Consider the following 26,159-nt stretch of genomic DNA (forward strand, 5'->3'; position numbering starts at 1 on the left):
CCCCCCCCCCGCCTTACAAAAGGATTTTGTTATGCATTCATTCCATTGGCAAGCCTGTAACAGACTTCCTCTAACCTCTTAGTGTCAGGACTGCTCTAAGCTGATTCAGGCTAATAAAAGCAACCCAACAAAGCTTTGATGGTGTCATTACATCTTCCTTAAATCCCCTTCCTTGCTAACATCCAATAATTCTATTACCTCTAATCAATTCACAAGCTATTTTATTTGAAAGGAAGAGAAATCAACTTCAAACCACGCCGGTGCAGTTTGCCCAGCATTCACAGAAGGTGATGACGTTTCTGCCATGGCTTCAATTGACTCTTTAAGTGAGTTCTGGGCTGTTGAGCAGTCTGAACTTTTATCTGTGCTCTGCCAGCCCAAGCCAACGACAGCAGAAAATGGCCTGTTGTTGCCTCCTGGAAGTTCCTTCACTTCTACATGACACTGTGTGTCATTTCTGTAGTGTAGATAGCATAAGCACTTGATAATTTTAGAGTACTGAGGATAAGGCATCAGCTTATTGCAGGAGTTCTTAAATGCAGGAGTTTGCCCAGTCTATCTTAAACTCATTGCTGTAATGCTCTGTATTGTTCCTTTTTGGAACAAGGATTTTGCTGCTATTGTTTTAACTTACTAGAGCTTTCACGTGTGCTCAATCCCACCAGGGTGATTTTTGGATATTGTCATTAATACTGCAGAGATGTCTGAGCAAGCTCTAAGGCTATCTTCATGCATCGGTGTCTGATGGGGGTTGTGTCTGCCGAAAAGCTTATTGCCCCCGGCTCGCATCAAGCTGCACGTCACGATCACTCTGACAGAACTGCTGCCACCATTGCCCTAACATAGTTCTTGCAAAATAAGCCTGGTATCTTCAGCAGCTTAAATAATAGGTCTCTGCTAAGGCAGTCGTTAACTGAAACAAGTGTGAAGTGATTAGGTGAGCAGCTGGGGCTGTAGGTAGTGTAGGGTAGTAACCGCTGGCAGACAGGTAATGACGAGCAGCAAGACACGGGGCGGAGATGCTAACATCTCTACCTGACATGGAAGCAGCCAATAAAGGCCTTCTGAACATACTCACATGATCAAACTTGGCTCCCCAAAGCAGTTTCAGCCAGACCCTCTATCCACAGAAATTTACCCTTCTTAGCGTGGTAAATTGTCCCTGGTTACACGGGACCGTGAAACACATCGTACATTAGACATCAAGATGCCCCAGGAGCTTGACACTGAGCAGATGGATGACACCCGGGCCCTTACCCAAAGAAACTAGGGTGTATAGGAGAATACCCTGTCCATAATTTGCTGCTGAGAAGAGTCTTCATGTTCAGAACTAGCTAGATTTTATCTGGGTCAGGGCTCTGTCTTGTTTCTAATAGACTTTTTTAAAGCCTGTGCTATTGTCACTTTTCTTAATGAGAAACATACATCATTTCATCATACACTGGTTTCCTCCTTTGTCTCTTCTGCTATATGAAAGGCAGAGGGGTGGGCATCCTGTTTTCTCCCACACTGTTGTAGTAGTTGGTTTCAGAATAAGTTGAATTTAAGCTCTGAACTGGGGAGGAATTCATTGCAGTCCTCGTGTTGGTAAGCATTTACTCATGCAGAGCCACCAGGATGACTCAGCTAAGCGTGGGCGTCAAACCAACACAAGTCAGGATTGCCTGTGCTCTGTAACCAACATCTATTTTGCTTGTTAAACCGTGGCCTGGACTGTTTGGAAATATGAGGGCTTTGTTTTCTAACCTGCATGTTCATATCGTAAGAATAATGTATGTCTTTTCTGTAAAAATCTGTCAATCAGAAATTACAGAAGCTTTTCAAAGCATGGTTTGGCGATGTTGCTTGTAATTTCAGTCGTCACACGCAATACACCTTGTACAACAGGATTTCATCGCTCTCAGTTGCCAAGAGTGATTTCTAAGTATACGTGACATGTAAATGACACTGGTGTCACTGCACATAAGCCTGTGGTTACGCTTGTGTCTGTTCCCATGTGTGCTACCTCCCAACCTGCAAGTCACAAAAGTTCACAGCTAGGCTAAGCACCGGCACACTTCGGCTCGGGGATGGCCGTGCATCCCGGTTGCGGATGGCAGCTCACCCAGCTGAACTGGCCCCTGGCTCGTGTGGGCGATCCCTGCACGTGCCGCGACCAAGCATTTGTCCTGTGCAGGATTTTTGTTCCTACATGCAGCTTGCTTGTAGAAAGGACGAGCAGAACAAGGATGGGCTCCCTGACCGTGGTGAAACTGGATGATTTCCCTGCAGCGGCAGCTGACGGCGGGGTGCTGGGGACAGCCTGTGGAGCCCACGGTGGCGGTGTCACCAGCAGATGTTCCTTCCCCGGTGCTGAGTGAGAGAGGCCAGGGATGGCAAGCGGAATAATTGATTCTGATTGAAGTGAAATTAAAATGTAGAACCTGGATGGCAGTGGTGATTTACAACACTGTAGCTGAACTATAGGTTTTAATAATGTATTTTACCTCCAACAATGATGGAAAAAATGCACCAACTTCTATTAGCCTAAAAAAGAGAGGGAGCTTTGCATGGAGGTGCTTGTTCCAAAGTGCAAAGTTCATCTGAATTTCTTTTTCTGATCATCTCAGGAAACATGAAAGGTTTAAATGTGCTTTTAGTGCATGCGAATGACCATCCAGTTAAGTTTTTTTATTTTTATTTTTCACTCCACCAGTACAACAGCAGGAAAAAAGTACCCAGAGAAGGTATTTAAAGTCAATCAGAATAGAAATTTGTGGTCTTTTGAATTAAACTCTCGGTAGCAGAATCCCTGGACTTCCAGTTAAATATTATTTTGTATTATGATTTATCACCTGAGTCATGACAAAATTCTGCCCTACAATTTCAACATTCAAGGATAGAAGATGTAGACAGGCAATTTACAGGTTAACATTTTCCTTAGGTCTGTGTACTGCTTGTTTATTGAGAGATAATTTGCTTAAGCAGGCAAAGATCATGCAGGAATGGTTTTTGTTAGTAGCGTGTTTATAGATCAATCATAGTTTGATTACTGTAAGTCTATCCTGTTATCAAATATATTTCTCATCAAATATTAATTAGGCAGTTTCACACATGTGGACGATGCTGTGGAACTTTATCATTCTACCATGATGTTCGTCATCGTAGGTTACGCATGAAGTGTTTTGTCTTCGCTGTCACATCTTTTTAAAGACCACTCTAGACAAATGTCATTTATTTGCATTTTAATGTAGATTTTCAGTTTATTGAATCAAAGTGTTGGAGTTTATTTTCTTTACAATATGTTTTTTAATAACTTTTCCAGTACCAGGACATTTAAAATAAATCCCAGCTTCTGCATTTCATATTCAAACGTTAGAGAAATACGAATCCTGAATCCAGTTCTGGAGTTAAGGCTTGGTGGATTCATAAAATCGGAGAGGGGAAAGTTAGAAAGACTGTAGAGAAAATGGAAACAGAAAGGAAAGTGGAGAGGGAAGCTAGACAAAGTGGACCTGTTAATTAGTTAAATCACCTGTGGGATCAGAATCCAGAGCTGCCCATGGACTGCAGTCAACAAGGGATTTTCTCACCTTTGCCTCTCTGAGGTCAACACCAAGTATAGGTTACAGAGAATAACATTTTGATTATAAGATTCAAAAATCCTACCCAGCAGGATGAGGTGGATTTAAACCACCATGGTAGTTCTTAAATTTGATTTCCAGGTCCTCCGTGTTGCGATATCAGGGAATCCCAAGCAGGAAGGTGGTTTGTTTAGAACAGATGATCTGGAAGGAGAGGAGTTATGAGCAAAGGAACGAATTGGAAGAGAAAAAGAGTGAAGGTCAGGAGGAGAGAATTATGAGAAATGGTTCTGTGTTAGGATGTAAGTGGGATGATAATTTATTTTGTCCCTGGCACAACGAAACTGCTGAAAGGGAGGAGTTATTAGCTCTTCTTGATCATTATACCAAATGGGGAATTTGGAATGTTGACAGCTGGGAAAACAGAGGTTTTGAGGAAGAAGCTGACTTACTCTTTTATTAGTGCTATCTGCACCCAATGTGATTGCCATCTCAGTTCTGGAATAGCAAGTAATGGCTTTACAGAAGCAGGGAATGTAAAATAGTTAGCCTTCTGAGTGGTGAAGTCTCAATATATGCAGCATAAGCAGCGGTCGCAGTTGTGTTTGCTGTGGAGCAGTCTGAAGAGGATGTTGTGCAGACGAATGCCAGCGGTGCTGCAGTAACACCGTGTTTAAAGGGTCAGGTTTGACACTGTCACAGTACTCCGTGCTAGAACCGTTTGGCGTCTGGTTGCTCACCAGTGAAGCCAGAAGAAAAATTGTCACTGTTTTGTGAAAGGTTGAGGATAGATTGCTTTGACATTCAGTAAAGGAGGATAAGACCCTGTGCCCATCATCAGCCTCCTGTTTTGCACTGTTATTTTTCTGCAGAATGATAGAAAACATTCATGAGACACATGTCTAAGCATTAATCAGGCCAAACCCATCAATTCAACAGTGATACTCTATTTTATCCAGACTGTACACTGTAGCAAGAAGCCACGTTATTTCTGCATTAATTCTTCTCCCTTTTCCTGTATCTTTTTGTCTTTCTGCCTTCTGATTGGTATTTGTTGAAGATATCTATGCACAAATAGCCTTTTTCCCTTGTGCCCTTCCTGCCCGTATATTACAATTGAGCCCAAGTGACACGACAAGCGGTTGCTGTAGAAGTTACTGAGATATAAACAGAGATGCAGCCTTTGTTATCTAGACATGAAGGAGGAACTGGAGAGTGGGGAGGGGTGTAGATTTTTATTAACTTGCAGTTGGAATGGATTCGAGATGCAACAACAGTGGAAAAGTATATATTTACCTTTAAGTGTCTCGCTTAGTTTTGTGTGTTCGTATGAGTTCCCTTTTACCATGTGCAATTTCTTTCAGAGATTTCTAGAATTCCCTCTTCAAAGGACTCTTGCAAAGCAGCAGAGCTATGCCATCTTAGCAGAGAAAATTACAAATTACTAATTTAAGTGCTTCTTAGAATCATTTTCTTTTTGTTTTGTATAATTTCCACACTTATAAAATCAAACTTTCAGTTAAATGTTTATACAGTAATTCAGTCGGCTTAAGCCATCTGCTAGGGTGGCATCTGCAGAGTTGTTTTGATGCATACTCAGTATTGTTTCCTTCACACATCTTGTAACCTTGTATTTTGGTTGCAAAAGGATAATTTTTTTTTCAACACAAAAGAAGTGCTGTTTATATCCCTGGATCTAATTGCCAGCTTTATTTCCAGACTCTACTTCAAATCAACTTCTTATGCCTCTAAAATCCTTATTCTGATTGACGTTTGCTTTTCAAGACCTGTATTCAGTCTTATCTTGCTCTTTTATTATACTTGCCTTTATATCAGTATTCAAAAAAATCCTTATCATTTGTGAAGAGTATAGGTGGGCTCGGAGCATTAGTATTCATACTTGCATGTTAACAACTGTTATAACACGTACAAGAGGGAAAATATTATTTCTTGTAAATGCTCAATAATTACAGTCTTTACTGCATCAAAACCTGTGTTTTGACAGATAGTGGAAAGCTTTCAAAGCTTGTGTGGGATGGATGACAGATAGCTGCAGGTGGAAAAAATTTTTTTAGATATTGGGTTTTCTATCACTGATACTGTAAATATTCTTCCAAAATAACATTAACCTTCCATTAACAACAGGGTTGGTAGTCTTCAATGATAATATGTGTATTAGCAAAAGATACCTGGGAAATAATTCTTAATGATTCCATCTAATTAATCTATGGGTGGGACATTAATGTCTCTTTTCATTAAGTTGGGAAGTATGAAAGACTAGAAAATTACTGCTGTGCTGGATTTAATGCTTTAGGTATAATTTGAATGGATGTGCTAAATTCTTGGTCATAACTTGCACTAACACCTAGTTTAAGAAAAATTAAAAGGAAAGCTTATCTGCTATTGCAGTTTACAAGAATACCTGGATGCTTTTAAGCCATTTGTAGCATATGCCTACGTGAGTGGATTGTTTTATACATCTTATGACACATTCTCCAATTATTTTCAGCACATGTGATACCTCGGTTTGTGTAAACACCAACACAGAAAATGGAATTGGATGGTAACTTTTTCCTTTTTTTTTTTTAAGTATGCTCTCTTATTGGATAAACATTTGCATTTGCAATTAAGTTGTATCAACCAGTAGTCCACTCCACTGCAAATGAGGTCATGAGAAGTCTGAGGAAGTTCACCTGAACCTGCAATTCTTTTCTTTGGAGTGTAGATGTTCTGATCAATTTTGTGCTATAGTCAATGGACCTAACAACATGATTTGTGCTGAAAGCCTAACTCATGTGTTTTAAGAGTTTAACGAGCACGATAGCAATGCTGCCACCCCATTTGGACAATCCTGGGGTTTGTGTGAAATGCCTGAGCCTCTGCAGTTTCAAGTGTCTCTCGAGGATTAAGATACCTCAATAACCTAATAGGATTTCAGGTTTTCAATGAGTTTGAGAGTAATCCAGTTGTGTTTATTCCATCTTGAACACTATGTTAGTAATGTTGGGTCTGTTGAAGTCAATGGCAAGGCTTCCACTGACTTTAATGGGATCAGGTTTGCAAACCTAGAGAGAAAAGGCAGCGGGATGTAAGATTTCGGTCAACTTCCTTTAATATTGCATCTAAATTGAGAAGGCCACTTCTCTTACTTCGAGGTTGTGGGGATGCTAAAGTGCACTTGACAGATGTCTTGCCAAGGGTTCGAGCTGATTGCTGAGAAGTAGCTCTCAGCAGCCCTCTCTCAGGCCGATAGTGAATGGAAGTTGAGCTTGAGCATCATTCCATTCAGAATGATTAAACGAGGCAGAGACAAACTATCTGACATCAAGCGCTGCCACCTTTTATTAGGCCCTTACATCACGCAGAAGGCCAGAAGGCACCAGCCAGATGCGTGGGCAGATATAAGGTGTTCAGATTCCAGCTATGCTTAACTGATAATACTCCTGAAAAACAAATTAACTGTGTCTGGCTCCTGCAAGGGTTCAAATCTGACCCTTTATCCTTTTTTTCATTATTAGATGGATCATCCCAAAGTGTAGACTACATTACCATTTCAGATGACCAGTAACTTTCTGAAGAATTATTCTTTTCCAAGAAAAAGTCCAAAAAGCTGAGACAAATGGACTAATTTTGTACCTGAGCCGTTTGTTTCATAGGTGGGACTCCCTATGGAATGTCATTCCTTGAGAAGTCAGCAGGGGTCACTTAAGTTCATTATTTTGCAGCAAATTCACTTTTGGACTTGTCAGAAAGTAAGAACTAAAAATCCTTTAGGTATGTATCATTTACGCCACTGAGTGATTTTCCTTCTATAATCTAACTAGGCTGAAAAAAGTGATCAAAAGTATGTAAGGAGAGTTAGATAGTACAGCTCCAATACAGCATTTGGACAGAACAGAAATATATTTCACATGTTGCCAACTGAAAAAGATTAAGCCACTTAAGAGCACATTGCACTTTAATAGACATTTATTGTCAAAAGAGCGTTCTCCTAGAAGGATATGGCATTGTGGCAAAACAGGGGATAGAGATCTTGTTACAGACCATCATTTTTACTTGTATGAAGCAAATGGAAAAATACTGAGATAGAGTCAACTGGCTGGTATCGACTGAAAAGGATCTTCTGTGCATTTGCTGGGAAGCCAGACACATTTCCATTCCTCCTACTGGAGAGAGTAGGAGATGTGTATCCTATCGAAATAACGTGTTTCTCTCTTTGAGCGACAGCACACGTGCACATTCACACTGTGGAGGTGCGTGCAGCTCCAGCTCTCCAGCCCAGATGCTCCTCAGGCTCAGCGTATGCACGTCCCCCTTCCCTCCTGCAGCCACTGCCGGGCGGTGCACGACATGCCGTGCACGACATGCCATGCTCAGCTCCCTTCTCTGCCCTGGCCCCTGGGTGGAGTATCTTAGGTGTTCCCTCAGGAAAGCTTTGGCTGCATTTTTGGAAAAGGGTACAGATCCAAATATTGCAAAAGCTAAATTTCCAACATTGGTTGCTTCTTGAAGGTCTGTTTAAGGAGATAATTTAAAAGGAGGCCTATGAAACCCTTGTGTACTCTAGCTGAAATCCTGGAGTTTTCTGTACGTTTGTTTTGTATTTCAAATTTTTTCATGTGGGACAAACAATTTATTGAAGTTCCAGTGGGATTCCCTCCTTTCCCCACTTTTCAAGATGGGTTCATCAGAAACCATCTTGAACATCAGCCAGAGGAGTAGCCCAAGGAAAAACTGTCTTTCATCTTTGTGGTGGGCATGATGTGAGCTTGTTCATAAGAAGAAAATCATCCTATTGTCAAGAAAAAATGTGGACATCCAAAAGCTCAGATAGGAAGAGCCTCGAAGTGGTTTTGAAGCATTGAGTGGCATGTGTGGGCTTGGAAAGGGAGTTCCTTTAATCCTGAGTTGGTACCAGCTAGAACTGACAGTGTTTTATAAACATTGTACAAAAAGAACAGAATTGCATGCCTTTCCACCTGCATGATCCAGAAGACCTCTGCATCTGTCTGTTATGTACCCAGAGCAGCTGCCTTCCCTAATCTTTTTTTTTTTTTTTAATATCTACCTACCTAACTTGATCGGAACACATTGTTTTCTTGCAGTGGACTTGGAGTGCGTTGGCAGTGCAGGTTAGTGCTTTTTGGTTAGTGGCAGGACACCAAGCCGAGCAGCAGGGCGCTCTGGGCTCCCATTTCTCAGCCTCCTCTTCCCTTGCATTACAATTTTTGTGGCTAGATTGAGTGAGAGCTTCAAGAAAAGGAAGCTAATGGTTCTCTCAGATTAGACTGTCTTTTGCCAAAAGAGTTTAAGAGGTGCATGTCTTAGTATAACAGTATTGGCATCATTAGTACTGCAGCAGAGAACTCTATCCAAGGAGCCTAGCCGGGGCTGGAAAGAGGTGCTGCAGACAAATGACGAACGCAGCATAAAGCCTCTAATCCTTCCAGAGATAAAGCACTGAGGATGTTGCATAGAGCTAATCAGGAACGTATAAATTATCAGCATAACAGATGTAAGAAAGAGCATTGCACAGAGAAGAAAGTAGAGTTCAGCTGAATATAAACATACACCTAAGCTGATAGAAATAGGAGGAAGGAATAAGTAGTCTTCAGCAAAATTTAGGATGCCCCAGTAATGTCCTTCCTCACCTTATCTCTACTATGGAACTTATACCCGACTTTCTTTGCTCCCTTTATTCTGCTATTGATTAACCTGGGTAGGAATGTTCTCTTTTTACATTCCTTTTTTCTTTGTTACTTGGTTTGTTGTTGCAGTTTGTTCATTGTGTGGTTGTCTTAAAAGAGCAAAGGAAATTTGACATGGCAACTGAAAGCACAGAGATGCAAAGGTGCTTCATAGTCTGATGAGGTCGAGAAGTGTCATTAGCTCAATGCACAAAACTCTGTTACTAAATGTGAATATGATTTGTGTGTGAGGATCTCCGTGAGCAATATGAAACAATTGCACGAAAGGCAGCTGTAGGAGCTGTATGCTCAGATACTTTATTAGTGTTCACTTGATATCTTTAAGTGAGCATTTTATATATATGTATGTAAATATACACATACACACTTGTATATTTGAATTTCAGTGTTTAGTAGCATTAGAGAAAGATAACCTGCTGCTGAGCAATATCAGTTACTGCATCTGTAGAATTGCTGTTGGACATGTACTGATTTCCTAATAATAGTCAAAGTGATCATTCAGCCTACATTTAGCATGCCTGGATTTAAAATGCAAAACAGCAACATACTTCATGCAAATGTCAACTCTGCCTGTTCTAGGGTGCATGTCCAGAGCAGGAAACAGTAAGTTTATTCTTCTTCCCAATTAGACTTTTGTGAAAGGCTCAGTTATGTCTCCAACTACCACATTGAACATGCACTAAAGCAGCACATTAATGTGCCTTTTAATGCTTCTTAGGAGTAGATCAAAAGAAATGTCAGGTGCACTTTACATTCCTCCCGTGATGTGTCTGAGGCTGTTAGTGCGTCACCTCTGCGAGGGCCGTTGTTCCCAGCCCACCGCGCTTGGACTCTGGGCGCTCTGCCGGGACGCTCCTGAAATGCTCAGGGATTTAGCACGGCACCGCTACACCTCGTGTCTTGGCTCCACAGTTTGCTGAAGCCGGTAGAGTCGTGCTGCTGTCACTGAGAGCAGATTTTGGCCTTCGCTCTTTGGTGGGAGAAAAGAGTTGTTGAAATCAATCCTGGAGAAAGTGACTTAAAACTCAACATGCTGGAAAGTGGAACTTAATTAATGGGAGCAAACTTGCAAGCCTCCACTGTAAACTGTTATTATTTTGTTTGCTTGCTTGAGGGAATATGTCAGAGCGGTGTTTACCTTTTCTTAGTACAGCTTGGCTGTTCTACCCATCATTTATTTTTATGTGATTAGCAGGTGGACTTGTGGCTCTGTCACTCTAAACACAGAATGCTTAAAATGTGCAAGAGACAACTTTCCTTAACAAGGACAGCATTGTCATTTCACTGGTCCTGCATTGCTTGGCTCCGTAACGGTGTGGTGATTGATGTGGCACATTGCTAGCACGTGGCTCCCGTCGGAGTATGGGGCTGATATCGGCCGAAAGATTGCAGAGTGCATTTAGCGTGTGAAACACAGCCAGGGTATCCTGGGCACCCACTTCTATACCAGACACTGTGAAAATAGAGTTGAGCCTCTGAGGTTCGCAAAGCTGAGTGGGTATAGCATTAAAATGGAAGATGAATGGCAAAGAAAAGGTACCCAGTGTCAGATGTGGGATCAAAACTACAAAGCAGGAGACAAGGCTAAGGAAAGTATTTAAGAAGGAAAGGAGAGGCAAATGTATAGGGGGAAAGAAGAAGCAAGGGAAGCAATGCTGCAGTGTGCAGGACGACGAGGACAAGAAGCTGGAATTAATGCAGAAGCAGGGAAGCAGTGAGAAGGGTTCAAGTTTTGTAACGAAGTTCATTTCTATATGTTTTCCTCTTTCAAATGGATGCTTTGAATAAACAGTGCTTTCATTTCCCGTGAGGCAGAGGTGAATAATAAGTACCTCATCTGGGGACGCCGATCTCCCTAACATCAGTCATCTGCTTGCAGCCTTACAGTCTGGCAGTGCTTTGGCTGAGCAAATTAGCCTGAAGTGTTGTGCCCTTGGCTGGCAAATCCTTTCAACCCGGTTGAACGGACAAAATGAATACCCAGATTGTTCCTACGTCTGTTATTCTCTCGTGTTTATCTGGCTGAGCTGTCAGTCAGGCCATTATAACTGTGGTGCACACTCAAATGACTTGTCCACTCACAAAAGCAGAGTCTGTTGATGATAAGCTAAACAAAACTGGAGAGCGACTGTTGACAGAGTTGGGGGATCTTGCAAGTATCTCAGGTAAAAGCAGAAATGCAACTTGGGAAGGTACAGAAGGAGTTTTTCTTACGCGTGCGTAGTTTTAAAGTGTTCGCTGGGATTTGTCGGCAGACGATAAATGGGCATTTATAATGAATTGGGTTCCTCTCTACTTTAAACAAATTAAGCGGCACGCGGAAGATTTCTGAAACTTGAACGTAAGGGTATATTGCTCTTACTAGAATTAATTAGCCTGAAAAGACATAATTTACTCACACGGGCTTTGCCAGGACAGAGCATAGCTGCGATCTGCCATGTGCCGTCCTCTCCCCGGCACTGTCGGGAGGAGTGGTGAGCACCCACAGTGCATCGGGTGGGCTGTGTGGGGCTCGCCGGGGAGAGCAGCCAAACCTTCCCACGGGGCTCTGGACACAGTTAACCTTGAGCTTTTAATTACCCTGCTTTGGGTTTGCAGGTCCCGTGGGTTTGAATGTGTTGGGTGCTTGTGCCTTCCCAGGCAGGGAGGATGTTTGCGTGGTGGATCATTGGTTTTACTCGTAAAAGGAATTGGGCTTCTTAAATATCCAGCAAAGCAGTGAACGACACAGGTGAAGTGCTGTAAGAAGACTTCTTTCCTGACTTTTAATTTTTCCACTAGGACCCTGAGTTAGAAGTAGGACTCTGAGCCGCTCCTGAAACTAATTTGATTGCATGACATTAAATAACGCAGTGCCTATCTGCTGAATGTGAATATAGCCAAAGCCTTCTTGGTCCCTTAGCCTCATGTTTGTGATCATAATTAACAAGCTTAAAGTTTATAGATTGTGAACGTGAAGGCAGTCTCCGATGTTTGAGCAGTGCTGAGCCCTATAACAGGAAGTGTCTCCTCCAGCTCCTTCCCAGGTGGAGAAACTCGTTCAGTGCTGGATTGTCGGAAGAGTTTTCTCTACCATCCCAGCATCCTACTTTCTGCGGTGAAAAGGGAAAAGACAAGACTGAGTAAGGCTGCAATGGTTTAAATCCTCTTAAGTGTCGTGAAGAAGCAGAGGGAAGCTTAAGTAAAGGAGGTCCTGTGTCTTGCTGAGGGTTTTTTTCGATGCACGGTTAGCGGGCAGATGCCACTGAGAGCATGGCACAGTGCAGCCACAGCTCTTTTATCAGCAGCTGGTGCCTTCAAAATCCCAACTCCAGTAGCCTTGTTGGCTGTGATGATAACTGTAATGGATGGTACAGCTATTTTTCATCAAATGCTTGTTAGTCAATTTATTAGATTCCTAATATACTAATGCACTCATTTGGCAGGCATCTCAGCAAACGAGACTTGCAGTGGAGTGTACTCATTCAAAGTCACAGTAACTCGCAGGTTGCTGATTTCTCATCAGCACTCAGAAGATAATTTGCAAATGTGCCATTTATCATTATGTACTTTGTAGAAGCAGATCTCATGAATGGGATAAGAGTCTAATAATGAACATTTCCTTCCCAAACACCATGACCAGCTTCTAGAGTATTATGTTTTATATACGTTGCACATACTGCACCTATATGTGCATCTGAGTTTGCATGTGCTAGTAAAGTAGCTGAGGACAGAGTTTTTTAAGGATGGCTAATGCACTTACTGATCTCTCTGCTGAGGGACACAGAGTTGGAGCAGGTTAGATGTTGTCTACTGAAAGACATAAGACTTTTTTATTTGTAGTAGTCTAAGAAGTGATGGGAATGTGTGGACATTTTCCACCATGAAAAGCCACCACTAACCTTCCAGCTATCCTTTTCTCACTGGAAGCATAAGCATCTGTGAAAAGCCACTGGTAAAGCCAGCAAAAGGGTTATTCAGAGGCTGGATGGTAAGGATTATATGGCAGAGGTTGCTGAAGGAGCGCTTTTCTTCCATACCAAAGACAACATGCTGTATGGATGCTCTGACCTGTACTGCTGTTTGCCACTGCATTTGACTTTGCATCGATGACTGCTTTTTATTCGCTTGTTCACTTTTTACTGGGAAGAAGCCTAAAGTAACGGTAGCCAGGCGATCAGTCTGCAAATGTGATTCCTGTCTCCTCTTGTGACATGCAAGGTGAAAGCCCTGCATACAAATCGTTGCTACTTATTTTTGCTTCTGCAGATGTGATTTTATTAAATGAAAGGTGTAACAAGAAGCCCAGCATAGGAAGGAGCTCTTTTGCCAAATGGCTCTGTGTGTTTAGCTCTGCGACTGCTCTCCAGCAGAGCCGGGAAACCATGCAAAGATATTGATAATTGATTCTGTTTTATATAAGTTAAAAACTAGCTTTTCCCTCCTAGTGTGAAGGTAATGGGTTTTGTCTGTAGAAAGACAATAATCCATGAACCATTTCTACGCCCTCTATTAAAGAATAGTACAGCTTGCACTTGAACATAATGCCCATGTCAGCTCAGCTTTTTAAACATTCATCTTAAAAGAGTCTTCAAGGACTGGAAAGAGATCTTCCCCAGACACCGAGCTAAGTTTGAGGAACTTAAAAAGTCATGAAGATCCTGTCAATTAATATGTTTATTCTTATACATCTACTCTGGAAAAAGCATCTTCAGACATGAAAGCTGTTTTCTTTCAATTAAAAAGTTGTCATTGCATTTAGTTTCCATAGATAATGCAGAAGGGATTTTTTTTTTCCCCTTACCGTGTTTGGGGATAAATGCATCTCTTTTTTATTCTTACTGTTTTCCTCATAGGAATCTTCATTTATTACATGAACAAAAAAAGAAGGAAGAAGAGAGGTAAATTGAAACCTTGCCTCCAAATTTGTATGCAGGAGGTGACTTGATTTATAAGCTTAGGTAATTTCATTTTTGTTCACACTCCTTCAACTGAAAGGCTCCTTCAAACAGTGTTACAGCACTGAAGGGAAGAGATGGGGAAATTTATCAAGCTATTTATCAAATTATTTTCACAGTCTGTCAAAATCATAAGCATGCTAGAAAAGAAACATAAAGAGTACGTTCAAACAGAGCAGCATGTCTGAGTGAGCAGCCAGGCTGCAGCACAGCCAAAGAGCAACGACATGGCCAAGGATGTGGGGACTGCTCCTGGCTGCGATGGCATCTGCCCTCAAACCCAGTCCTGGCACTAGTGGTATTAGATCCTTACTTGATGGATTATCGGCTGAGAGAATGAAGTAGAAAACATCATTAAACAGAAGGAGAGGTCAGCGCAAAGGGGACGGACTTCCCCCCTCTCTGAGTCTCTGTTGAGGTTTACAAATGGGGATGGTGTTGAATCTAAATGGTGCACATCCTCGGTCAGGGAGTGAATTGCATCCTGAGACGGGACTCCACGCTTTGGAGAAAACGGCGTTGGAGTATGCATCCTTGGTGGTGGGTCTTGGGAGGCGATGTTGACAAAGCGGGGAAAAAAAATAAACAAAAAAGCAACTGAGATTGAAGGAACCAGTCTAGTAAGAAATCTTTAATTTCTACTGAGCTTTAAAGGATTTGAGAGAGTTGATTTTTTTTTAACAAACCAGTTCAAGTACATGCCTTCAGATTATAAAAGTACCTGAAATTGCCTAGAATATCAGCATGCATAGCTTGTTAGTATTTACATATATTTACATAGGAAAACAAGAGAAAGATCTACAGTTATTTACAGTCTACATAGGAGAAGAGAAAGGCAGCATAATTGTATTTCCTAAAATACAGTAGTTGAATAGTCAGCACATGCATATTAAGATATATTTGCATGATAGAACGCAAATGTTTTAAGACATACCTTTTTAACTCCCTATGCTAAGGTATAGCATAATAAAGGTAATTTTTTTTTCTGTTTTGTTTCTAGTCTATTTGCGTCAAGTGCTTTAAAATGTTCACTAACACAGCGGCAGCATTATTTACCCTGGCAATTAAAGCAACAGTACACACGATAATTTCCTACTAACTAGCAACAAGCTGCTGGTGAATGAAATATCTATTGTTTCTCATTATCCATCGACCAACATACAGGGATCTCTCCTTGTAAAGGCAGTGCCTAAGCTATCACCATTAATTATAGACGTAATATAAATGAGACTCTACAGTATGTACTAAATGAAATATTAACAAGGCCAGCGTCTTTGAGCCTGAAAGATGCACTAACAGGGCACACTTTACAGCAGGCTATCTATGAAAATCACACATACATAATACAGGAGTGCCTGGCTTACAGCTCTAAGCCTGGACTTTAGAGGCCTGTTTGCTAGATCTGTATTATTGCAAAATACATTCCCTTAATTAGTTTCTGGAAGACAGAGTTAGTAGTTAATTTCTTACCATGGTATGTCCCCATCATAACACCTTGTGGTTTTTCAATGCATTGTATTACTGAAATGTGTGTGTCTGTGTGTGTATGTGCGCGTGTGTGTGTGTGTGTGTATCAACAGATGAAAAACAGTCTGTATCTTTAAAACCTAAACAGCTTGTTAAATATTTGTCCCAAAAGGTCACTTGCTTAAAAAGCATTGTGTTGTGTGGGGTTTTTTTCACTCATATCTAAAATGAAAGTCAGTCTAAAAAATTATCTGTGCAATGAAGGAGGAAGCCAAATGTCAGTATTGTGATGACATTCTTTGCAACACTGCATATGAAAAAGTCTAAATTTTCACTAGTAATAGTATTAAAAAGCTATATAAATATATACAGCATATACAGTATTGTATGTATACATACATTTATATAAAGTATATATATAATTAAAGTTAGGTACAGCAAAAACATAATACATTTCAAGTCAATAACAGAAGTGATTTCAACAAATTCTCATCTATGTACGTCCAAACACCAGCCAGCCCTATTCTGAAGATTTAATTGCAGCAGCATATCTAATCTGTCTTTTTGGCAGGATATGTTTATTGTCAACAACCTGTTTGCCCGACTCTTCAAATTACCCTTGCCCGGAAGAATCCTCCCTCAGCTGGCAGGATATGTGTTTCAGGAGGATCTCCAATATCCTCCATAGGATTTCCATTTTTGACAGTGGCTGACAGGCAATGATAGGACTCATGGTTATATAAATGCGTATCGTAAAATCTCAGAAAGCAAGTGACAGAGATTTTCAGGTATGATCAGCTCCTGGTAGTGCTGCTGCGATGCCCAAGGACTGCCTCTTACATGCTCTCTGCTTCTCACTCCACTGGCCAGTGTTGGCACATAGGGCAGGGGGCAAGCAATGGACAGCAGCGTAATATGGTCAACCTGATCGCACCCTTCCCTGTTACACTCTGAAATGAAGATCGATAATTTTCCTCAGGGATTTTTCCCAAATCCAGAAATGAGCAGGAGCGTGCAGTATCGCACCACTGCTCCATACTAGCCTGCGAGAAGAAAAGAGAAGCAATACTGGATTGTAGCAATTTGCATGCAGTGTTCAAAACTGCCACTTCAGTGGAGCAACGATGTCTTAAAAGTGTAAATCAGGTGTGAATGGGAGTTCAGCGGGCAGGAGAAGAAAATGCAGAAGTGATCTGCGTGGAAATGTGATGTGGCTAAAAAGGCCAGGGTGAGCAGCCTGCGGGGCGTGCTGCTGCTCCTGCCGTTGGAATGCTGGTGGAGCAGGGTAAAGCCATATGCTTCATTAAAGTTTTTGAAGCTTAAGATGGCTCTGTGTCAGGCTTGAAACAATTTTCAGAGGCTGATTGTGGACTTTAATAGGATACTGGGAAAAGGAAGGAATACGGTGCTGCCTGTGGGAACCAGCTCCCTTGCAGGTGCTGCGGTAAGAGCAATTGGGTTGCACGGACATAGGTGTCTGGTGCTGTCTTAAACATTGTATGGTTTTAGCTGAGATATCTGTGAGGGGCTGGCAAATACAATACCGGACCCATGGGAAATATGTGCCCTTCTGGAGGACAGCTGTAGAGCATACGGGATATCCTAAGGCGGCTCAGATGTTGTAAGACCCATGTTAGGCAATTGAATCCCACCCCTGGTATGCAACGATGGCACTTTCTAGCATATGCAAAGGGTAGGAGAGATGAACCCATGAATCACCCTTTCAGGGACCGGTTCCCTCTGAAGCATCCGTTTTTGAAGAATTCAATGGTGTTTTGGCTAATAAGAGTTTTACCAAGTTCTCTGTGAGCTGGGCAAAAAGAGACAGGGCACGCATGAGAGAGGGAAGAGACTGGAATAGAGCCCTGAGTAGCAGACAGCTTCACAGGTTAAAGAATTAAGTTTATACAATAGAGAAAAATATGCATGATTTTAAAAGGTAATTACATTTTTGTCAGCTATTTTGCCAACCTTGTTCTACATCTTCTACGCATTTTAACAACAGTTTATAATATAACACTTTATACTTACACAGTGCTTCTCAACAATAAGTGTGAAAGCACTCCATAAATATGAACTAGTCCTCACAACACCCCTGTGAGGTGGGTAAATAATCGTAAGTACTCTCCCCATTTTACAGCTGGGAAAAGTGAGGTACGTGGAGTTGAAGTGACTTGTCCGAGTTCACTTGGGAAGTAAAAGTCGAAAGGAGAAAACCAACCCAGTTCTCCTGACTTGACATCCTGTATTGTATTTTTTTTTCCTGTGGAACGATTGCAGACAATCTGTTTGACACTGGATGTTGGAGGTTGGAAATTTTCTAGCACTATCATTGCCGTAACTGAGAACATATGGGGTGTTGCATAACACAAACAACATGGTGCATTATCAAAATACATTTATTACAATGGACACATTTTCTTTTGCAAAGTTAAAACCCAGAATGTAAGTTAAATATAGCTGCATATACTGAATAGTTGAAATAATCACTAGGTCTTAATGCCTCAGCAGTTGAAAACAAATCCTCTTTCATGAACTACTGCAGTTTCCTTACTCAAAGAACATAGCACACTTATCTTCTATAATGTATGTAAAGAATACTGTAAATGTGTAAAGGTCTTAATGACGCTAAGAAAAGTTACAGCTTGAAACCAACTATGCTTTGCAAGTATAGCAGCTGATGGAGTTTTGAGTCTTTGTAGTTGGGAATTAATTGAAAAAGGAATACATCAGAGGAAAAAAAGCAGACCTTATAGATTTCGGTTTATCCGTTGTATTATCTTCTAAGAGACGCTTTGCTGGTTTAAATGTGGTGATGGGGGAAGGACAGGTGGTTGAGAATCTCTGGTTTAGATGTGGTTCGGTGCGACCTTTGAAAAGACTGTAATTACAGAGTCAGTTCAGGTCACGTTTTCCTGCTGGCACTTGGGTGGAGATGGGACCTGAAATCAACTGAGCCCGATTTGTTTCTTAGATCATATTTGGCAGCTCCAAAGTTTTATTTTTTTAGCTACAGATATGATTTCAGTTTATCATACTCACCCAAACCAGCAAAAGCAGGTCTCAATTTCATATTTCCTTGCTGAAAAAGCAATCAGGGAATCCTGTTTTCTTACAGGAGACTAATACATACATATTTTGAGTGTTACTCATAAGATAACTGTGCATCTGGGATTGCTCTGAGTAAGAGGACTGCAGCAGGAACTGAACAGTTCTCCTGTCATCTCGCATGCGAGACTAAAACTTGTTCACTGCATTGTACAGCAAGCGGCTGTCCCTCACAGCTCTGAGTTACCCTAGTAGGAAATGGAGCAAAATAACGCCTGGCACTGAGGAGTAGCTCCCTCAGCTACAACCGGCTTCAGCTGTGGCTGATACCACCGAATGGCTCTTAAGACTGCTCCTCAAAGCACTTCAGATTCTGGGGAATCCTGAAGGTTGAATGAGGACATGAGGTTTTTAGACTTGCTAGTGTTTTTCTGAAGTGGTCATTGCGCTCTGCGTGGTTCACAAAGACTTGATGGGAAAAAATACCGATTCAACTCATCTGTTGAAACATTTTTAACATTACAGAGAAAGGAATAAGTGTATTTTGAGAAGACTCTGCACCACAATCCTAGCTGGAGGTTGCTAGCAATCCCAAAATGAAACAAATGCATTCTGAGGGCAGATTTCTTCCAGGAGGTAAGCCAAAGCTCGGCTGCCGAGCCGCAATCTGGAGCAGTGGCTCCCCAGCCCGCTGCGGGCAGCCTGTGCCCAGCACATCCCTGCAGCTGGGCAGCACGTCCCTGCAGCCCTGAGTATCAACACCAGGATTGCAACAAGCAACAGAGCAGATCCTCAGCAATTGCAAATCTGTGGGGCCTCAGAGAAGGCGACAGACCTGGGCTGATTTACACCAGATGAAGATGAGGCTCGAGGAATATAAAATTGCAGCTCTAACTTTGGAGTTTGGTTTGGGCAATTTGGAACTGATCATTGTGGAAATAGGCTCCATATAATTTTGTTTGTTATAAAGGCTCCTTGGAATATTTCACATCGAATCAAGCAATGACCATTGCTGAAGCTAGCTGGTGGAGAGTTTTTCCCTCTCTAGCAGAATGGATTTGAACTCTTCAGGGTGCTTTACAGAGGCACAAAGAAGGTATGGGACACCCCACTGGTTTCATGGTCTGGAATATGTTCACGCTGCCTCATCTTCACGCTGCTGTGTAATGAGTTATTCTGCTATAAATGGTATGTTCACAGTGCTATTGTGCGGATCTGATATTTTTGTGTTAGGGATGTGTTGGCTTTGTCTAATAGTCCTGAGGTGAATAACAGGAAAAGCCTGAAGACTTGTAAGGAAGCACTTGCCTTTTTATTTCACTTGAGCTGCTTGCTTTGAATCTGGCTCTTGTCACAAATACTCGCCTCCCATGTCATTTTGAATTCACCTCTTCCCACTGGCCATCTTTTAAATGCACTGTGCTAAACCTAACCTCAGGCGACCGAGTTAGCTGACCTTTATTCTTAATTTTTCATAAGAAAATAAAAATCTCCTTTTCAGAGAAGCTGATCCCATCTCACTGGCAGGCAATGTTTAATGCTATCTGTATGCCCTTAACAGAGTTCAGAGTGGATCTTATTCATTTGTAGTTGATAAGTATACAGATAAGTTATGGCTTTGTTTCTATTATTTCTATGCTTGATATGCAAACCTGCTTCAGAACAGTAACCTAATTTTAGGAAATAAACATGCATTTGAAAGTAGACAAATCTGAAAACTAAACATTAACTGTGTAATATGGTTTTTTTATCAGGAACATAAATGGTGTCTTAGAATACTAACGGATGCATTGCATATATTAATGAGGGTTTTACCGTACACGGTATATCAAGAACCCCTTTTCTTTTACTGTTAAGATATTCAATATTAATTTGTATTCAGTGCCATCAGTTACAAATTGACAGCTAGCAGTTATGAAATAAATGCCTACGAACTAGTAGCTACTTAGTATTTTCATCTCAACAAAGGATTTTGGAGGGATGGATAATTTAGATCTTTGAGCCTCAACTATAAATAAACAGCAACTGCTGTATAAATCCCACCCTGCTGCAGTTGAAGATTGTATTACAAAACTGACAAATGATTTGCGGAAGAGAATGATGAACCCTTATTACTAAGACACTCTTCAACTTAATCCAAAACAAGATTCCCGGGTAATTTTACGTACGCTAGAAATATTGATAGCGTGGTGCTTGCCTAGCAGCTTTCAAATGTTTGACTGGATCGGAAATGGCATTGAGGCATGATTAAAGATTCAGTTGGGCTTCTCACAAATTCTTGATCCCGTGTATTCATCATGGCAACCCGCTGCCTTTGTTGCAGGTTAAAGAAGGCTGACCCCCAGCTCTGGTGATTAGCACCCTGTACAACTGACAGATGTATGGAAAAAAAAAATGTTTAGGTTGCCCAGTGCTTTTAGCATTGTTTATCAGTTTAAATTGTTGGGAGGGGGGGCGTTAATCACAATAGATCAGGGAGAGCCTGTGACAACTGACAAGCTCATTGTTTAAGACATTTTTTAACGAAGTTGTTAACATTAATTCTTTTATATAGTACTCTAATCTTTTTCAAATTATGTTCTGACATGGCACAAACCGCTTGGCATTGAAAGTCATTCAACAGTGATTAAAGTGCTCTTTTTATCGGTTTAAGAATGTTTCATCTTGTATCAGCAGTATGGAATTGTTTACTAATTAGATTCCCTAACATCCTCTGCTGTCGTATGCTGATGATATGTGAACAGGAAAGCTGATGAGCAAAAAATTAAAACTTGTTATTAAACTGTCATAAGGCCCAACATACAAAGATGTCATTCAAAAGACAGTGTTCATGAGGGATAAACAGTATTTACTGAGAAACTAAGTGGTTTCTCAGCCTGGCTAGGCATGGCTGGCAGCGCAAGCGTTTTGCAGTTATCTGCACCTCTGGCTTTTCCTGGAGGTTTGTGGTATCCGAGTCATAGATGTAAAGGAGGAATTTGTCCCTTGAGGACCTTCCCGCTCAGCATGGCATATACGGGGCTCCGAGGTGTCACGCTTTGGGCAGGAGGTTGGGCTAAAGACCTCCTGACAGCCCTCCTAACCCAAAGTGTGATTTGATTCCTCTGATTCTTTGATACTCGTTCCCCTCTGCCCTTGGGCAAGTCACTTAGATCCTCAAATGTCTGAATGCAACTAGCTCACATTCACCAAAGGAAATCAGATGCTTAAATGGCTTTGAGAATCTGGGATTTACCTTCTGTTTTGTAGTTTTGTCATCTGAAGGAACCTCCTCCAGGCTTGATGAGTTCGTGTTTGTCCATTATTCTGAAATATTAACGATACTAGCTTTGCCCTCTGTCAACGAAGGGATAAATATGGCTGCATTTCTCTTAAGTAATAAGAAAGGTACTTCTCTTTCAATGATATAACCATTGAACTTTCTTATTGTGAAGCAGCCAACACGATTGAAACATTTAGAAAGAAGTAAAGATATACTCAGCCAAAAAGCAAATGGCACATTGCTTACATCCAGTTCTCAGTGAAACACTGGAGGCATCGCAAGATAAAGTGCTTTGGGCTTCCAGCCACATAATCTTTTATCGCTTAAAGTAAATATCCTACACTCACACAGGGAAAACTATTCTCTTCTTTTGGAGTCTAGGTTGTGTCAATGTTTGAGGTATAAAGCACTGCTGTTTTACTGTGGGACGTTTTTCTGCATGCTGAGAATTTTGTTTAAATGTCGTCAAATTTGACTCATTTGAAAAGATAAATTACTGTTTGGTTTGTATTTTAAACTGCTCTGATAAACTTCCATTTTATGAATTAGCTGAATTCTATAAGAGCTAGCCTGAGTTTAGCTTGGCTGGACAGATGCTTTTCAGCAGTAGCTTAAGGGCTCTCACTTTGCATTGAGCAATTTAGTTTAATTTTACCTTTCTAATAAAAGTCCAGTTGAATTGCTTGCAAAAAACTAATAATACTCTTCAGGGGCTTTGAATCATTCTAAACAGCTGAATATGGCGATCATACCTGTGCTGTGGAGCTTTATAGGATAGTTCAAATGAGCATAAGAATTTTATTGTTCTCTATTAATATTACTTTCAGTAGAACTCTTTTCCATTTCTGCTACCACCTCTAAGATACTTTCTCTTTTTTAAAAAAGATATTGGTTTAATAAGAGGATTACTATGTATTATACTAACTTTAAAAATATTTTGGTCTGTTGATAAATATATGCCTTTCAAAATACTTAATACAGACAGTTTTGGTTTACCTTGTGATGGGAGATCATTTCTAAGCTGTGGAGTCATCATTATCAGTTTAATCCCATCTTCTGAGAAAAATGCATGTCTTGCAAACAAATATGCCTTTCTTTGCAGTTACAAAATTGAGACACCTCATTTAAGGAGAACTGGGGCTTTTTAGGCTGCTTGCTACCCTTGACGGATGAGAATGTAAAGTAGAGGTCTCTTGCAGGTTGACCCCCTAACAGCACCCTGAGTTTCCTTGGTTGTGAAAATGTAAGTCCAGAAAAAAAGAACTGGGGGAAAATCACAAGAGATTGAAGCCTATTCTCTTTCCCCATTAAATTATCCTAATGTGGCAACATCTAATTTATCTTCATTTACTTTTTCAATCATACTTGGCAGCCTCTTTATTCTGATTCCTATCAGCTCATAATTAATTACCACAGAAAGGACTAAGATGTACATAAATAATAATAAGATGCCAGATAAACTGTATCGGTTTTAAATTAGTGTTGTGTCATGCTATGCGCTCTCACCTATTATTTTTAATTATAGTTTACAAAGTAAACGAGCTTCTTGTCCTCTTTACAGCTATTTTGTCACTGCACTTTTAATCTGTGCCAGGGAGTAGCCCATCGCCGGTGCAGGGGCGCTTGGCCCTTCTGTGGCCTCGCTCTCCAGGTTTCTATTAGAGAAATTCAGAGAAACCCATTCTTCCTCTTTGAACATAAGTTCACTTGGTATTTAAAAGAAAAAGAAACCCTGAATCACAAAAGCCTCTAATCTACCTGCTCCATTTCTTAAAGCATTATAAGACATGAGAAATAGTTGTTACAGAACAAAAAAACCCACTGCAAAACCTCGCGTCTCTGCAAAATCAGAACCCCTCTCTGCCTGCAGCAGATAAACATTCTTGCAAGGCAGCGGTGACAACTGCCACAGTGAAACTGTTGATCAAAGATATATGGGCAGCTTTGGCACCACTCCCGACTGCGCTTTACATGATAGGTCTTAACTGGAGTGCCCAGGTTAATTTTGTACAAGAGGTTTAAAAACCCCCAAATCCAAAATACATATATGCATCAGCCTGCATTGCTGGTCAGGCTTAGGAAGCAGGGGCGCCCAAAGTGTACGGTGTTTTCTGTATTGCAAAGGGAAACCAGCAAGTTTTGAGGTGCTGCTTTTAAACCTGGCTCAACTCCTCTGTTTTCAAACCCTGCCTGGGCAGACCCTGCCCTTCTGCGTCAGGCCAGACTCTCCCTGCCGCCGATCCAAGGTTTTATTGAAAAGGGGCAAAAGACCCGAGACCTGGGCTGGGGTTCAGGATTGTCTTTTTCTTTTCTTTTGCTCTAAGAGGAAAGGAAAAAAAAAAAAAAAAAATCACTAAGGTGTTTTGTAAGGAAGTGGCCAGCAGGCAGGCAGCACGTTCAGCCGGGTATTCAGCCTCGTCACCATGCGGGTTACCCTGTCAGCCGCGATGCGTTTCACCGGTGCTTTCATAAGACGCACAGCTTCAAAGGACCGCAGTCAAAATTACAATGATAAAATATCTATACATATTTATATAGGCGCTCTCTCTCTCTCTCTCTCAATTCCAGCAACAAGGAGCTGCCACAACTGTCTACTGCGCCACGGCTGCGGAGCTGGAGGGCCTGGGAGGGATGTACTTCAACAACTGCTGCCGCTGCCTGCCGTCGCAGGAGGCGCAGGGCGACGCGACGGCCGCAGCCCTGTGGGAGCTGAGTGAGAGGCTGATCCAAGAACGAATTGGCAGGCAGTCCAAATAACAGGGAGCTCCTGGAAGGATCAAAACACACCAAGTGTGTGCACGCTCGAAAACTGCCAACGCTGGAACCTGTCCAATCTTATCATCTAGAGGGTTTCCATATACCTCAGATACAGATTAACCAGTGTTAAATGAAATAATAGCAGTCACAACATAGTGAAAAATGTTAAGTACTAATGGGAAATGGGGAATACTGTGGGTTAAAGGGACAATGCGGCTTCCTGGGGCTTAGTTAGTCTTGGTTCTCTTTCTTTTGATTATAGCCTGTTCAAAGTGTAACCCAAGGAGGCATCTTTTGTCTTATTTTAGAAAAGCAATGCTGCAGATATTTTCTGTTGTTTTGATTAATGGGTAGGTATGTAGCCCAATATGGGATTTCCTCTTTATTTTGATAATTACTGCCTGTTAGGCTTTAGGCATTGACTGGGAGATGGTAGTTGTGTTGATTCTTTTTCCCTCCAAGGCCCTTTGGCAAATAAAAAGATTATTAAGGAAAGAAATCTTTCCTGCCCTTGGCTGCTGGCTGCAAATACATCTATCTGCGCTGTCTAGAAAAAGAAGGTGCAAGAAGACAACTAAACAGAAATGGTAAAGTCACAGCTAATTAAATATTTCTGTTTTTTTTCTTAAAAGATTATAATAAAAGATGTGTTGTAAACCATTCCCTAAATACCGTCGAGTTAGCAAAGATGATGTTGTCTCCTTAAGAACACACAGGGTGTAATCAGGGGTTTAAATGGTATTTCCATCCATTTCTCAGTTCACAGTTTTAAAGAGGGTTTTTTTTTCTTTCAAAGTTCACAGTTTCTCAGTTCTCCTGATACTGTATCCCATTCCAAATATCTTTTTTTCTTTCAATTTAAATTCAATAAAACAACATGCTTGCTTGAATATTGTCACCTGAAGAGAAAGTTTGTCTCATTTCTGCAAATGTCTTAGTTCCAATTTTTTTTTTTTTAGAAAAGAAAACTTGAGGAAAAATAAAGAGCTTCTTGTTGATGCCAAGAAAACGCTGTTTTTTTCTTGTTTCTTTCTGAGTTCATTTTTTGTATTTTGTGCTTTGTAGCTGTCTTCATGCCAGAAGGTTGTCCTAAGCCATCCCCAGTCCAGCATCACATTTTCTGTAGACAATATAAACAAATAAATAGAAGGACACATCGTTAATAGAAGCTTATTTGACCCCCTTATTATTTATGATTTATTGCTAACAGTCTGCCTTCCATGATTTTTCTTGTCTGCAATCATAATGCATTTGATTAGCTGTTGAATAGGTGTTAAAGTCAAGGCACGCGTTCACCTGGCAGAAGTAGCCATAGCATCCTCCCATCAAAAAACCCACCACACTTACGTAAGGAATTACGATATTGCGGTGTAACAGCTATACCTTACAGTCATATATTGCAAATTTTTTTGAGTAT

General features: G+C 41.1%; 1 protein-coding gene across 1 annotated transcript in view; it reads left to right on the plus strand.

The window, feature by feature from the left end:
- The window catches only part of WWOX (WW domain containing oxidoreductase), a 544,726-nt gene extending 518,975 nt beyond the window's left edge, over positions 1-25,751 (plus strand). The window contains exon 5 of the mRNA XM_009332322.1: positions 24,554-25,751. Within this exon, the coding sequence (XP_009330597.1) occupies positions 24,554-24,742 (189 nt within the window). The 3' untranslated portion in view covers positions 24,743-25,751. The remainder of the gene's footprint in view (positions 1-24,553) is intronic.
- Positions 25,752-26,159: the final 408 nt, after the last annotated feature.

Source organism: Pygoscelis adeliae, unplaced genomic scaffold (assembly GCF_000699105.1).
Source record: "Pygoscelis adeliae isolate BGI_AS28 unplaced genomic scaffold, ASM69910v1 Scaffold18, whole genome shotgun sequence".
Lineage (NCBI taxonomy): Eukaryota > Metazoa > Chordata > Aves > Sphenisciformes > Spheniscidae > Pygoscelis > Pygoscelis adeliae.